At 49.4% G+C, this 15510-nt stretch overlaps 1 protein-coding gene across 1 annotated transcript in view; it reads right to left on the minus strand.

Moving 5' to 3' along the window:
* Positions 1–8938: 8938 nt before the first annotated feature.
* Positions 8939–15510, minus strand: part of LOC140190274 (cyclin-dependent kinase 17-like) — a 124617-nt gene continuing 118045 nt past the window's right edge. The window contains 3 exon segments of the mRNA XM_072246859.1: positions 8939–10769; positions 11959–12072; positions 13659–13736. Of these exon segments, the coding sequence (XP_072102960.1) occupies positions 11999–12072; positions 13659–13736 (152 nt within the window). The 3' untranslated portion in view covers positions 8939–10769; positions 11959–11998.

Genomic DNA, 15510 nt, shown 5'->3' on the forward strand with positions numbered 1-15510 from the left:
AATGGGAAACGGGAGGGGAAGGGTGAGGGGAAATGGGAAATAGGGAAGGGGAGTGTAATAGGAAATGAGGGAGTGAAGAATGGGGAATGGGAAGTGGGTGTGTGGGAGGCAGCGAATGGGAAATGAGATTGTGGGGAGGACGAATGGAAACTGAGGAGGGGGGAGCGGAAAGTGGCATAGTGGAGGGGAAATAGGAGAGGGGATGGGAATTGTGAGGGCAAAGGGAATAGAAAAATGGGAAATGGGGAGGGAGAATGGGAAATGGGGGTGTTGGTAGGGGGAATGGAAAATGGGGGTAGTGGGGAGGGCGAATTAGAAATGGGGGATGGGGAATGGGAAATAGGGTAATGGAGGGGGATCAGAAATAGGGTAGGGGAGGAGAATGTGAAATGGGGAGGGGAGAGGGTGAAGCGGAGGGGAGGGGAGAGGGTGAATGGGGAGGGGAGGGGGAGAGGGTGAATGGGGAGGGGAGGTGATTTGGGGAGGGGAGGGGTGAGGGTGAATGGGGAGAGGGAGGGGAGAGGGTGAATGGGGAGGGGAGGGGAGGGGAGAGGGTGAATGGGGAGGGGAGGTGGAATTGAGGAGGGAAGGGGAGAGGGGTGAATGGGGAGGGGAGGGGAGAGGGTGAATGGGGAGGGGGGAATGGGAAGGGGAGGTGGAATTGGGGAGGGGAGGGGAGAGGGGGAATGGGAGGGGTAGAGAGGGAGAAAAAGTGGAGGGAGAGAGAATGGGGAGGGGAGGGGGGTGAGGGTGAATGGGGAGGGGAGGGGAGAGGGTGAATGGGGAGGGGAGGTGGAATTGGGGAGGGAAGGGGAGAGGGTGAATGGGGAGGGGAGGGGGAGAGGGTGAATGGGGAGGGGAGGAATGGGGAGGGGGGAAATGGGAAGGGAGGTGGAATTGGGGAGGGGAGGGGAGAGGGGGGTAATGGGAGGGGTAGAGAGGGAGAAAAAGTGGAGGGAGAGAGAGAATGAGGAGGGCAGGTAGTTGTGAGGTTGGGGGACAGAGGGTGGTAGAGGCTATGGGTGAATGTTTAAATCTATAGGGGTGAGTGGTAAATCCATGAGATCGCCATTAATATGATTGAAATAAAAGATGCCTCAGTCTGTTAAAGCGATAACCCTGTGGTAAGAGGCCGAAGTAGTCTCCCTGATGGTAGCAATAAGAAGAGGGCTCCTAACTTTACCAATATAATTTACCCATTTTATTCAAGAAAAGTGCAAAGTTTTTGTTTAGTTTCTTAGTGTCATCTATTTGTCTGTTAGCAGATAATTTTGTAATAAAATAGCCCCTTTGCCACTCATATACACCCTTTGGGTGATGTACACATTGTTTAAGGGTTTCCCCAATGCAATGCATCTCTCCAGGTCCCCCAGAATCAGGTTTAATGTCACTGGCATATGTTGTGAAACTTGTTGTTATGTCGTAGCAGTATATTACAATACATAATAAAAAAAAATCTGTAAAATTACAATTAGAAATCTGATTTAATGTTAAATTAAATAAGTAGTTTCAAAAACAAATAAGAAAGTGGTGAGGGTAGTGTTCATGGGTTCAATGTCCATTCAGAATCGGATGGCAGAGGGGAAGAAGCTGTTCCTGAGTCATTGAGTGTGTGCCTTCAGGCTTCTGTACCTCCTCCCTAATGGTAGCAGTGAGAAGAGGGCATACTGAAGGGTCTCAGCCCGAAACGTTTCAGCCTGAAACGTCGACTCTACTCTTTTCCATGGATGCTGCCTGGCCTGCTGAGTTCCTCCAGCATTTTGTGTGTGTTGCTCGGATTTCCAGCATCTGCAGATTTTCTCTTGTTGGAGAAGAGGACAAGTGATGGATGCTGCCTCTTTGAGCGATCACTCCTCGAAGATGTCCTGAATGCTGGGGGCGATGGTGTGTGTGATGGAGCCGGCGGAGTTTAAAAACCCTGTCCCCATAACAGATAGTGATGCAATCTGCTCTCCACTATACACTCTGTAGAAATTTGTTTGTGTCTCTGGTGACAGAGCAAATCTCCTCGAACACTGAATGCTGTCTTGCCTACTTCGTGATTGCATCGACACGTTGGGCCCAGGAGAGATCCCAGCGATGTTGACACCCAGAAACTTGAAACTGCTCCCCCTTTCTACTGCTGACCCCTTGATGAGGGCTGGTGTGGGCTCCCTCCCCCAGCTTCCCCTCCCAGACGTCGGTTTTACTGACATTGAGTGCAAGGTCGTTCAAATTTCAAGTAAATTTTATTATCAAACTACGTATATGACACCATATACTAGCCTGAGATTTATTTTCCTGTGGGCATACTCAGTAGGACAAAGAAACACGATTGACTCAACGAAAAACTGTCCACAGACAAGGACCGGACAAGTGATCTTTGGGCAAAAAAAAACAATTTGTGCAAATACAGAAATAGAAAAAAAATAATAATTAAATGGAAAAAAAACGAGTTGTAGATTCATTTGAAGTGAGTCCATAGGTTGTGGAATCAGTTCAGTATTTTGGTGGGTGAAGTTATCCATACCAGTTCAGGAGCCTGATGGTTGAGGGGCAAAAGCTGTTCCTGAACCTGGTGGTGTGGAACCTGAGGCTCCTAGTACCCTCCTTCCTGATGGCAGCAGTGAGAAGAGAGCCTGGCCTGGGTGGTGGGGGTCCCTGATGATTGGATGCTGCTTTCCTGTGTTGGTGCTCCATGTATAGGTGGCCTTAAGGCACCTGGGGGCCCGTTTCAGTTGAAACGGGTTGAAACATAGCTAAGGCCGCCTATGGCTCCATGTTAGTGTGTTTCAGTGGTGAGGAGGGCTTTACGTGATGGGCTGGATCTAATGAGCACTTCACTGCTATGTGGGGCACCAGAGAGCATTGGGCTCTGAGGAATTTAGCGCAAGCGTAAATTGTTGTTTAACGAGTCACTAATCCTTTGGATTTCCATGCGTTTTTCTCGAGCGACTTGCTCTGAGTAATATGGTCTCCTGGGGCTTTCTGTATAAAGTTAAATTTATATTGATAAGCTTGGGGATTCGGTGTTACTGCAGGCATCCGATTAGCACTAGATCGCAGGGTCCTAGTTTGAGAATGTTGCTTGGCCAAGTCACCAATGTTAAGAACACCAGTGTTCTGTTAGAATTATTATGAAGAAACTCTGGTTGCCGTCCCTACATTGGAGTCTGTCTTTCCTCTGCACTTGAGTTCCAACAATACCAGACCACATCTTTCCATTACCAGGCCGTGACGTAACCAGTCAGTATAATCTCCATCGTGTATCTATAGATGTCTGTCAAAGTTTTAGGTGACATGCTGAATCTCCGTAAACTTCTAAGAGAGACACCACCGTGCTTTCTGTAATGGTTGGTTATTGTGACTTTACTCAACCAACTGATCCTCCTGTAATCCTCCTTCAATGTTGTAATAATTAAAATGAGATGCCAGATATATTATTGGGCAGCCAATATTCGTTGTCTTATTTTTTGGTCGTTCTTCCATAACAAGTCTAACTGCCCAACAAAGGGTGGCAATGGAGTTGAACTCTACTAAGCATCTTTCTATTTCTGCACTTCTTGGTTCCGCACTCCTTGTCCAGTTGCCTAGACTTATTGTTAATGGTCTTCATGGTTTTTCTCTCTCTAGGCCTATTGTACACAATCATCTTTCCTACCTTCTATGCGGGAGTCAACATTTTTCGATTGGTATAGAAAGGGTATTAGGCGCTTTGAAAATTTTTTTTTATTGATAATCGTTTTGCAACTGTTTCAACAACTGTCTGTAAAGTTTAATCTACCCAACACTCATTTCTTTAGATATCTTCAAATTAGACATTTCATTAACCCTTTGATATCAAACTTTCCTGAGATGCCTGCAGAAAAAATGTTCTGGACTTGCTTCTTTGTATCAATCCATTGGGTAAAGGTTTAATATCTGCTATTCGGGTAAGTTAGTGATTTTGAGGCGTGTCCCCTTTGATAAAATTAGAACTGGCTGGGAACATGATCTAAATATCTCCTATCTGATGTGGTTTGGGATTCAATTCTTAAGTCAGTCAGCTCAACCTCTCTATGTGCTCGCCACTGCCTTTTGCAGTTTAAGGTTGTACACAGGGCTCATATGTCTAAAACTAAATTATCACGGTTTTACCCTGACGTTAGTCCTGTTTGTGATAAGTATAAAGGGGCTGAGGCTTCCCTTATTCATATGTACTGGGCCTGTCCTAGTTTAGAGGAATTCTGGAGAGAAGTTTTTTCAACCCTATCATCACCATCATCTACAAGCAGAAGGGGGAAAGGGAGGACATTAAGAATTGGAGGCCCATCTCTCTCCTGAATGTGGACTACAAGATCCTGTCCAAGGCTATCACCATACAGGGTCATGTCTGCTCTGGGACAGGTGATCCACCCCAGACCAAACCTATGCTGTACCAGGCAGGAAGATCTCAGACAGCTTTGCGCTGCTGAGGGACACCATCGCCTACGTGCAGGACAGGGGGGTGAACGCCTGCCTGGTCAGCTTAGACCAAGAGAAAGCCTTCGACAGGGTATCACACACATACATGGCGGACATGCTCTCCAAAATGGGATTTGGGGAGGGAATCCGGAATTGGATCAGACTGCTCTACAGACATCCGTAGTGCAGTCCAGGTCAACGGGTGGGAAACAGACAGCTTCCCCATCAGGTCTGGAGACAGGCAGGGCTGCCCCCTCTCCCCTGGCTTGTTTGTGGGCTGCATTGAACCTTTGCCGAAGCCATCAGGAAGGATGAGGGCATAAGAGGGGTGACGCTGCCAGGCAGTGAGGGACCCAAGTGAATAACCTCCTGTACATAGACGATCTCACCATCTTCTCGCTCTGATCCAAGGTCAGTTTGCAGGCTGATTCGCATCTGCGAACAGTTTGAGCTAGCGTCGGGGGCCAGGGTCAACCGCACGAAGAGTGAAGCCATGCTCGTCGGCAACTGGCCCAACCGATCCAGCGTCCCCTTCACCATCAGGTCTGACCACATTAAAGTGTTGGGGATCTGGTTCGCGGGTGCTGAGGCGTGCAACGAGAACTGGCAGGAGCGGACTGCCAAGGTGAAACAGAAACTGGGTCTGTGGAGGGCGCTCCCTGTCGATAACAGGCAAGAACCTGGTCATCAGGTGTGAGGTGCTCTCAGGGCTGCTGTACTTGGCGCAGGTGTGGCCTGTCCCCCACTCCTACAGCTCGGAAATCACCCGAGCTGTCTTCAGATTCGTCTGGGGATCCAAGATGGAGCGGGTGAGATGGACCATCAAGCACAAGTGCCTGGACAATGGGGGCAAAAACGTCCCCCAATGTCGCCCTCACTCGGATGGCCAGCTTTGTGTGTGGCTGCATCAGGTTATGCGTGGATCCCAGATACATGGGCACCAAGTACCAGTATGTGCCCAGGTTCTACCTGTCGCCCTGGCTATGAAGGATGGTGTCTGGCCCCAATACTGCGCAATACCCCTGTCAGCTGTCATTGCTGCCATACCTGTCCTTCTGCTCCGGGGTAGCTCCGAGTCTCAGTTCAGCCAGCAACCTCAGCTGGCTATGGAAACAGCCGGATCCCTACCTAGCTCAGAGTAGCTTGCAGCCACTCAGCTGGCCCGGGAAACAGCCGAATCCATACTGCAAAGACAGCTCCGACTACTGACAGCAAGGCTCCATGAGGGGATGGTTCCCCAACGCGGCCTAAGGACGGGAATTGGCTGCTCTCGCCTTCCACCGGCAGGTTGCTCCCAGGGGTTCTTGACAAAACAAACCAGCAGCTCACACTCAACCCCAAGGCTACTCCTATTCCAATTTGGGAATCAGGTGCCTGTGATTAACTAAAACAAGGGACAGCTAGAAGACCCAGAGTCCTGAGTCCATGGACCGGACCGTGAACCGGAATGCAGACTTCACAGACCGGACCATGATATTTTATTGTTATTAATTATATATTGGATTTGTTTGTTTCACACTGTATAAATCTTCATTTTGTTGTTGGGTTTTTTCTGTAGTTTTATTATAGAAATGCATAAAAAATTAATTTAAAAAAATGAGATGCCACACCTGTGATTTTAACTCTTCCCACCATTTAGAAAACCAAACTTTTTCAAGGTGCAACAGTGAATTCACCTGTACACCTTCCAATTGAGCACACTGCATACAGAGCTCATAATGCAGCTTTCTCGACATCGAAATAGGGAAACACAAACTGAATCCTGACTGGTTGCATCATGGTTTGGTACGGCAAGTCGAATGTGCGGGTACGTAAGAAACTACAAGAGTAGTGGACTTGGCCTAAACCATCACAGGCACATCCCTCCCCACCATTGGGTGTATTTACAGAAGGCAGTGCCTCAAGACGGCAATGTCCACCATCAGAGATCCCCACCTTCCGAGCCGTACCATCTTCTCGCAGCTCCCATTGATAGGAAGTACAGAAGCCTGAAGTTCTGGACCACCAGGTTCAGGAACAGCAGCTTCCTTCAACCATTTGGTTCTTGAAACAACTGCATAACCCTAAGCACCAGATTAGCAACACTGTGACCACTTTGTCCTACAATAGACTTTGTTTTCTAATTTTTCTTTCTTGTAAAAATTGAGATAATTTATTGTTTTTAAAATTGTGAATATTGTGTATCTGATGTTATGTGCCTGTGATTACACTGCAAGTAAGTTTTTCGTTGCATACTTTGACAGGCTGGGTGACATGTTACGGGACACCTCCAGGCAGTTTGCGAAGGACAAAATGGTGCTTGTCACCTACATTCTCCTCTGCCTCTCTAGTTGTGTCCCCCTGCACTGATCCAAGGACGAGCAGTACAGCATTCATCACCAACACCTCTGCTTCCTCAGGAGGATACTGATTTTTATTGATGTACCATCATAAAAATCCTATGTGGATGCATCATGGCTTGGTACGACAACTGCTCTGCACGAGACCACAGGAAACTGCAGAGTTGTAGACACAGCTTGGCACATCACAGAAACCAGCTCTCCTCCTGCATACACTTCTCGCTGCCTTGGTAAAACTGCCAGTGTAGTCAAAGATCCTCACACATTGGACATTTCTCTTCCATTAGGCAGAAGGTAGAAAAGCCTGAAAGCACATACCACCAGGGTCCTGGACAGCTTCTACCCCCATTATCAGATTCTTCAACAGAACTCTTGGTACGATAGAATGGACCCTTGGCCTCACAATCTACCTTGTTCTGATAACTGCATTTTATCGTTTACCTGCATTGCACTTTCTCTGTAGCTGTTACACTTTATTCTTGGTCCAGCTCTGTGCACTGTGTATAAACAGTATGCAAGGCATGTGGCAATAATGAACCATTGCCATCACTGAGAGCTGTCACCTTCTCATGATGATGAGGTATTGTTTGAAGGCTCATACCAGGAGCTGGTAGTGTCAGAGACAGGGATGGTGGGCACAATGCCAGCCTGTAGCTGGGATGTGAGGTTCATACCAGGAGCTGGTAGGGTCAGAGACAGAGATGGTGGGCACAATGCCAGCCTGTAGGTGGGATGTGAGGTTTTGCTGGCTGCTCACTGTGCAGAACCTACTCTTTCTCTGGCATTATGGGGAGAGCAAAGAGGAGTACCATCAGGACCATCTCAGAGGCCGCTGAGCGAGCCACCACATGGCTATGGATCAAGAGGTGTGACCCGTGGACCGATGCTGGGATAGGACTCGGGACTGATCAACCCTAGCTGGGTCACCTGGATCCAAAACACCCAATGACCCCAGGTTACATCTCTGATGATGATCCTAGGATGTATCTCAGTACTCAGTACAATTCTGATTTGATGGAGACAGACGTGAGAGCACAGCGGGACATCTGGAAAACTTCTGAAATGCCCGCTTCGCTGCCGCTGCTACTGTGTGGTAACCGGAATCTCCAGAGCTGAAGGCCCCGAAATCCTCGGCTTTGTGTGTTTCGGCGGCCGGGGAGAGGTCGAAGGCGCTCGGCAGAGGATGGCGCTCCGGAGGCTGTATCAGAGAGGCTGGTCGGAAGCTCGAAGTTTTCGGACGGATGGACTCAGAGTCGGCTGCTTCCAAGGTATCGGCAAGTAGACGGTGCCTGGAGGTTTATGGCAGGGAGTTTCTCCCTTTTGCCGCCTGCTATCAGAGACTCGGGAGTCGATTGACTCGGGACTTTGAGACTTTTTGTTTTACTGTGCCTATGGTCTGTTCTTCATCAAATTATGGTATTGCTTTGCACTGTTGTAACTATATAATTATGTGGTTCTGTCACTGTTAGTCTTTGGTCTGTCCTGTTTTCTGTGATATCACTCCGGAGAAACATTGTATCATTTCTTAATGCATGTATGCATTCCTAAATGACAATAAAAGAGGACTGAGTGTTCCCATAATCTAATACGGACCATTCAGAAAACTAGCGGTGGAGGGGAAGAAGCTGTTCGATCATTGTGTGTGTCTTGGGCCACTAGAAGCTCTCCTTTATGCCCTGGGGCAGTTAACTCTCCCTCTGTCCAAGCAGTTCATGGGTCCTTGCTGTGGGAACATTGTCTGTGACCTTTGTCCGAGAAAACAACTCTGATTGCTCAGCAATTTTTATTTTTATCATTTTCCTTCATTTTTAAATTTTATACATATTGCATTTCTCAACAAGTCAAAAGAAACATTCAACAGAAACTATTTACTCAGGAGAATGTGTTGAACAAATCTCATAAAAGTCACTGAAGTTTTTCAAGTTTTTTTTTGTTTCCAAGAGCAATGGTGTTAAATAGAGAAAACTACATAAAACTAGTCGCCAGGGATGGAGTGACCCTCCTCGTGTGAGATTATTATATTTACAAGCAGCTACGTGACTTCAACCAGCTTCCCAGGCTCCCTCTCCACCCAACATGGCAGCAGTTGCCTGTCTGTGAAAGGCCGCTGCTGACTAGTGTTGCGCTATAGGGTTGGAGGCTGCCACATCACAGCGTGGCATCGAGGGCTGTTGGGAGTGTAGGGAGTATATACAGGCACACATGCACGCACACACACACACAGATACAGAATACACAGGCACACACACACTTACACAGAGTACCCGCGCACGCGCGCGCGCACACACACACACACTCACTCACACAGAGTACCCAGGCGTGCACACACACACACACACACTCACTCACTCTGTTAAAGACTACAGGTTCCAGCGAGAACGCTGGCTTTGCCCCGAGGGGAGAGGTCCAGTCCCCAGGGAAAGCAAGTGGACACGGGAGGCAGGGAAGGCGACAACACCTGACAACCTGGGGCACCTTCTGAGCATCACCCAATGAGCAAGACCTGGATTCAGGTGGGTTGTTTGGTTGGCTGGACGTGGGGTGGGGTGGAGTGGAGTGCTTGCAGCAGGTCACAGCTCTGAAAGACATGGCACCTGGCTCCTCTCTCCATCCCCAGCAGTGAACACAAGGAAGGGGGCTGGATCAGCCAGGGGCTCGTAGGGAGGGGGCGAGGTGGGGCTCGGGCTATGCTATTCCAGCATTTTGTGTGTGTCACTCAAGATCTCCAGCACCTCTTGTGTGTGTGTCTCTCTCTGGGCACCTTGGCCCCAGGAAGGGACACAGCTTTCTCCCTCATTTCCTCTCCTCATCCTCCAAGCCCCGGACATCCCACTCTTCAGCATGTTCCCTCCGCCCGGTTGCCGTGGTTGGGAGGAGCCCTGGGCGATCAAGGGATCTGTCCCACCTTCCATAGGCCTCTCTTATCTCAGCATCACCCTCCTCGCTGACTTCCTGTTCCTGGATAAGCGTAGCCAGCTCCAGCCCCCATGCCCTCCCTTTCTCTACCTCCTGCTTGGGGAGAAGAGCAGGGCGTGGCGGTCGGGATGGCGTGACGGAGCTTTGTGAAATGGTGTGGCTTCCTTTCCAGCTTCCCATCCCCACCAAAACCCAACAGGCCCCCAGTCCCGAATTCGGGGACTCTCCGCGGCGCAGAAAACAAATTACTTCACGATTTGTCACGACAGCACTATAATGTTGAGTTTAAAAAATAAACCTTAAAAATCCATTGCAAAGTTCGCACTTCATATTTTTAAAAACAAAAAAAAATTAAAAAAAATAAACTTGAAGTATTGGAAGATATTGGAGCTGAATCCTTGCACAGAACACCTCTGGCAGGAGTGTGGAAACATTGGCAGGAGTGTCATAGAGCCCGGCTGTGGGGTGGGGGCTGCCCGTCTCTGTTGGTGAACAGCAGTCCTGTGTTAGATGGGGGGTGACGGACAAGCGGTGAAGTACATGTACTGGAGAGACGTGGACAGAGAAGAGGGCAGGGAGAGACAAAAACACACACAGGCAGAAAGAGAGGGATAAAGAGATTGAGGTTGAGAGAGATGCAAAGGAAGAGGAAAATATAGACATATAGATTCAGAGGGAGATTTAGAGAGCCATACAGATGGGGAGAAAGTGGGAGGAGGAGGAGGAGAGAGAGAGAGAGAAAAAGAAAGATTAGGGAGGTTGATGAGAGAGAATGAGAGAGTGAGTGGTGTGACAGAGGGGAGAGGGAGAGAGATAGATAGAGAGAGAGAGGAGATGCACAGAGTGAGGGGGGAGGTGATGAGGGTGAGGGTGGGACAAAGCACACACACACAATAACGTGGGCTGATGGAGACTCGCTGAGACTCTTGTTTGCCACCCGGAGTTGGTGGTCAGTCCTGCACACCGCTCCTAGCTGGGCCCGGACATCAATGCTGCCTCTGTGTTCTGGGCTGACGGGGGCACGACGCTGGGTGGGACTCGGTGTAGTGAAGTGTCAGAGCAGTATGCTTTGCCTTCTGTTCCTGCCATTCGCTGCGAGCAGAGACGGAGAGGAGGGTCACTGCCAAGTTGGGATGGAATGCAGAGTCAGTAATTACCCCCCTCCCCACCCACTCCCCTCCTCTGGTGGTCATTACCTGTAAGCTCCTGCCACTCGGGATGGGGCATGTCGACCCAGAGGTGGAAAGCACCTGGATCCTGCTGCAGCTAACCCTTCCAGACGGAAATAGCTAAATACACACATAGAACACAGTACGGGCCCTTTGGCCCACAATGTAGTTCTGAGCTTTTAACCTACTCGAAGATCAATCTAATGCTTCCCTCATACATAATCTGCCCTGTTTCTATCTCATTTGCCTAACAAAGATCTCTTAAATGTCCCTGATGTACTTGCCTCTACCACCACCCCTGGCAGCGGGTTCCACACACCCACCAATCACCTTAAAATTATAAACACGAGAAAGTCTCCAGTTGCTGGAAATCCAGATGCCAGAATCACCTTCCAGTTAGCCTCCTTCCCTTCCTCCCACCTTTTTATTCTGGAACCTTCCCCCTTCCTTTCCAGTCCCGATGAAGGGTCTCAGCCCGAAATGTCGACTGTTTATTCATTTTCATAGATGCTGCCTGGCCTGTCAAGTTCTTCCAGCATTTGGTGTGTATCACCTTAAAATTGTATCCACACGGATTAGCCATTTCCGTCCTGGGAAAAAGCCTCCGGCTGTCCATTCAATCATCGTGTACACCTCTAACAAGTCACCTCTCATCCTCCTTTGCTGCAAAGAGAAGAGCCCTAGCTCGTTCAACAAGGGGACATAATTTTAAGGTGATTGGAGGAAAGTATAGGGGGGATATCAGAGATTGTTGCTTCTTACTCAGAGTGATGGGTGCGTGGCATGCCCTATCAGCAGTGGTGGTACATTAGGGTCATTTAAGAGGCTGCTGGATAGATACATGGATGATAGAAAAATGGAGGGAAGCATTAGAGTAGATTAAAGGGTCAGCACAACATTGCGAGCCGAAGTGCCTGTACTTCGTTCTACGTTCACACTTGGGTCACCGGCCTTCTGCAGAGAGGGCACACTTCCCTGTCCCCACTCTCCTCCTCCCCCTCCATTCTTTCCCCAACCCCCTCATGAGAGCTGGTCAGCTCTGGCCCCTCCCTGCTCTAGCTGTGCGGGAGAGAGAGGGCACAAGAGAGAAAGAGGATGAAGCAGGTAGTTACCGGAGCAGGAGCCAGGCTCAGCCGGTGGGGGGAAGAGCTCTCAGCACAGAACATGCTCATGGAGGGCTGGAATCTGAGTGGCTGCTTGGAAGTAATCAGAGCCAGCAGATGGGACTACAGGAAAGAGAGGGAGGTGTGGGGGGGGGGAAGACAGAGAGAGGGAGGGTGGAGGAGAGGGGCAAGAGGAAGGGTATGGGGAAAGGAGGGGGAGAGGAAAGAAGTGAAGGGGAAGAAGGGGAGAGTAGAAAGGTAGGGGAGAGGGGAAAGGGAGGGGAGGTGGATGGGGAAGAGAGGGGCGGGGAGGGAGAGGGGAAAGGCAGTGGAAAGTGGAGTAGAGAGAAGGAGAGTAATGGAAAAATGGGGAGGAAGAAAGTGAAGGGGAAGGGGAGGGAGAGAGGACAGGTGAAAAGAGGGGGAAGGGGAGGAAGAGGGAGAGTGGAAGGGGAGTGATGAAAATGGAGATGGTGGAAGAGGGGAAGAGTGTGGTGAGTAGAGGTGGGGGAGATAGAGAGGAGATGAGGGGAGAGGTAGAGAGGAGAAAGAGAACAGCAGTTTATAGTGAGCAGCAAACCAATCAACAGAACACCAGCCCACCCTGCTCTCCCTCTCTGAGCCCCCTCAGCTGCAATAGTACCCCAGATGCCTACATTGCTGCTGCTTGGCCCAAGGCTCAGCTGGTCTATTTGGGGGACGTCCACCCTGCCCATGCCACACTAACACCACCCCTCCCTCTACTACATCATCCACATGGGGCCGAGGTGAGAGAGGGGACAAATGGCCGAGGAGCTTCCTCCAACAGTTACAGATCAGCCACGTGGTCCTGATGGGCAGAAAACTGCCACGGGGACACAAGCAACACCAGGGTGGTGTAGCAGCTGGCAGGATGCCTCTGCCGCTTGTGGAGCTCCGCAGTTCAGAGTTCAATACGCCGCTGTTCTGTAAGGAGTCTCTCTATGTCCTCCCCGTGGAATGCATGGGTTTTCCCTGGTTTCCGCCCACAGTCCAAAAGACATAGTGGGTAGGTTAATTGTAAACTCTCCTGAGATTAGGCCAGGGTTAATTGAGTCTGTTGGGGGTTTCTGGGGCAATGTGGCTTGAAGGGTCTAATCTGTGCTGTGTCACTAAATAAATAATTCAATAAAACTATTGGGTAACTTGGCTGGGTCTGCTCGCCAGCTATGCTGGTGCTGCCTGCTGCCTGCAAATGGCAATATTGACCAGCCTGGACTTCGAAGCCACCCGTAGCCTCCTGCTGCGCGGTGCTCCCTCCCCACCGTCCTTCCCACAGTGCGGCATTCTCTTCCCTCTGTCCCTCTCACAGTGTGGCATTCTCTCCTCACTGTCCTTCCCACAGCCTGGCATTCTCTCCTCACTGTCCCTCACAGAGCACGGCAATCTCTCCCCACAGCGTGGCATTTTCTCCTCACTGTCTCTCATGCTCCCCTCCTGCATTGCAGCATTCTTCCCTCACTACCTCTCCCCACCCCCTCCCGCAAAGTGCAGTGCTCCCTCCTCAACACCCTTCTCACAGTGTGGTGTTCCCTCCATTCCCCCTCCTGCAGTGTGGTGTTCCGGTGAAGCAGTCTGCACGCAATGATGAGCGGAGACAACCATTGCTCCCCTTCTCCCTGAAATTCTGCCCCTCCCACCCCCACCTTACTCATGCGCCCCCGGCACCCTCGTAATTTCAGCTTGCGCACCAGATTCGGGGAGCAGGGTTGATCTGTATCCAGAGTCGCTCTGTAACTCGACCTCCTTTAGTGCAAATATTGACGTAGCTGCAGTTTGGGGTGGGGGAGGGGAGGAAAACAACAGAGAGGACAAGGTCAGGCAGCCCAGTAGACACTTCCACGCTCCTCCCGAAGGGAGACACAGCCCAACCCGGAACAGGGCAATATTAGACCCTTCGTGGGATTTTTGGCACACAGATGATCCTTGACTTTCTATCACCTTTTATCCAGCTGATCCAAGGCCAGGTGGAGAGTGAGACTGCATCTGATGTAGTCCTATTTTGGCAATAGGCAGATTGCTGCGGGTCCGGGTCCTTGCTTAGGGAGGAGTTGATCCTAGCCATGAACAGCCTCTCAAAGCACTTCATCACAGTAGATGTGAGAGCTACCGGGTGATAGACATTGATGCAGCTCACCCTGTTCTTCTTGGGTAATCATATGATTGTTGCCTTTTGAAGCAGGTGAGAGCCTTTGACGGCAGCAGTGAGAGATTAAAGATGCGTTTGAACATTCCCACCAGTTGGTTAACAGGTTTTCAGTGTCCTACCAGGTACATCATCAGGGCTGACACCTTGCGAGAGTTGGTTCACCCACATAAAAGATGTCCTGGCACCGGCCTCCAAGACAAGAGATCACAGGATCACTCTATGCTGCAAGGATTCACACAGATGCAGTTTTATTCTCCCTTTCAGTGAGCATAAAAGGCATTGCACTCATCTGGGAGTGAAGCATTACAGCATTTATGATGTTAGGTTTTGCTTTGTAGGAAGTAATGGCCTGCAAACCCTGCCAGAGCTGATGTGCATCTGATTCCCTCTCTAACTTCAATCAGAATATTTGTTTTCACTCTTAAAAAAGACTTCCATAGGTTGTACCTGGATTTCTTGTATAGTTTTGGATCACACAGGTCTTGAATGTCACAGATCTAGCCTTCTGCAGACCACGGATCTCCTGGTTCATCCACGACTTTGGTTTGAGTATGTCTGTATGTTCTCAAAGGCACATGTACACCTACACAGGTCTTGATGAAGTCGGTGACAGCTGTGGCGAATTCTTTCAGATTTGAAGATGAATCCCTGAATATTGTCCACTCCACCGACTTCATGCATCAAGTACATCTTCAAAAGGTGATGCTTCAAAAAGGCAGCATCTATCATTAAGGGCCTGCCCTCTTCTCATAACTATCATCAGGGAGGAGGTACGGGTTCCTCAGGGTGCACACTAGATGTTTTAGAAATAGCTCCTTCCCTCCGCCATCAAATTTCTGAATTTTCCATGGGTATATCAACACTACTGAATTAGTTTGCTCTCTTTTTGCATTTTAATATATTCTTATTGTAATTTACAATAATTGAACTGCACTGCTGCCACTGAATAACAAATTTCATGACATGTCAGTGATAATTGACCCGATTCTAATGTTTCCTACAATCTGCCTCCTCTGTAGCCCCATTTTCTAATGGGGAACTCCTCCAGGGGACATCCATAACCTAACTGGTTCCAAAGAAACAATTCTCCTCTTCTCACATGTTCTACTAATCACACTTACACTGAAAATGTGCACTAAATACATCTCTGTCCTGGGAATGAAGGGCTTAATGTATGAGGAGCGTTTGACGTCTCTGGGCCTGTGCTATCTTTTATGGACGAGGTGTTTGGGAGTGGTGGGGGGTGGAATCTCACTGAAATCTACCAGATACTGAAAGACCTGAATAGAGTGGATATGTAAAGAATATTTCCTATAGTGGGGGAGTACTCCTAGTGGGGTCTGACCAGGGTCCTATATAGTGCAACATTACCTCTCAGCTCTTAAACTCAATCC

Source organism: Mobula birostris, chromosome 29, assembly GCF_030028105.1.
Source record: "Mobula birostris isolate sMobBir1 chromosome 29, sMobBir1.hap1, whole genome shotgun sequence".
Classification (NCBI taxonomy): Eukaryota; Metazoa; Chordata; class Chondrichthyes; order Myliobatiformes; family Myliobatidae; genus Mobula; species Mobula birostris.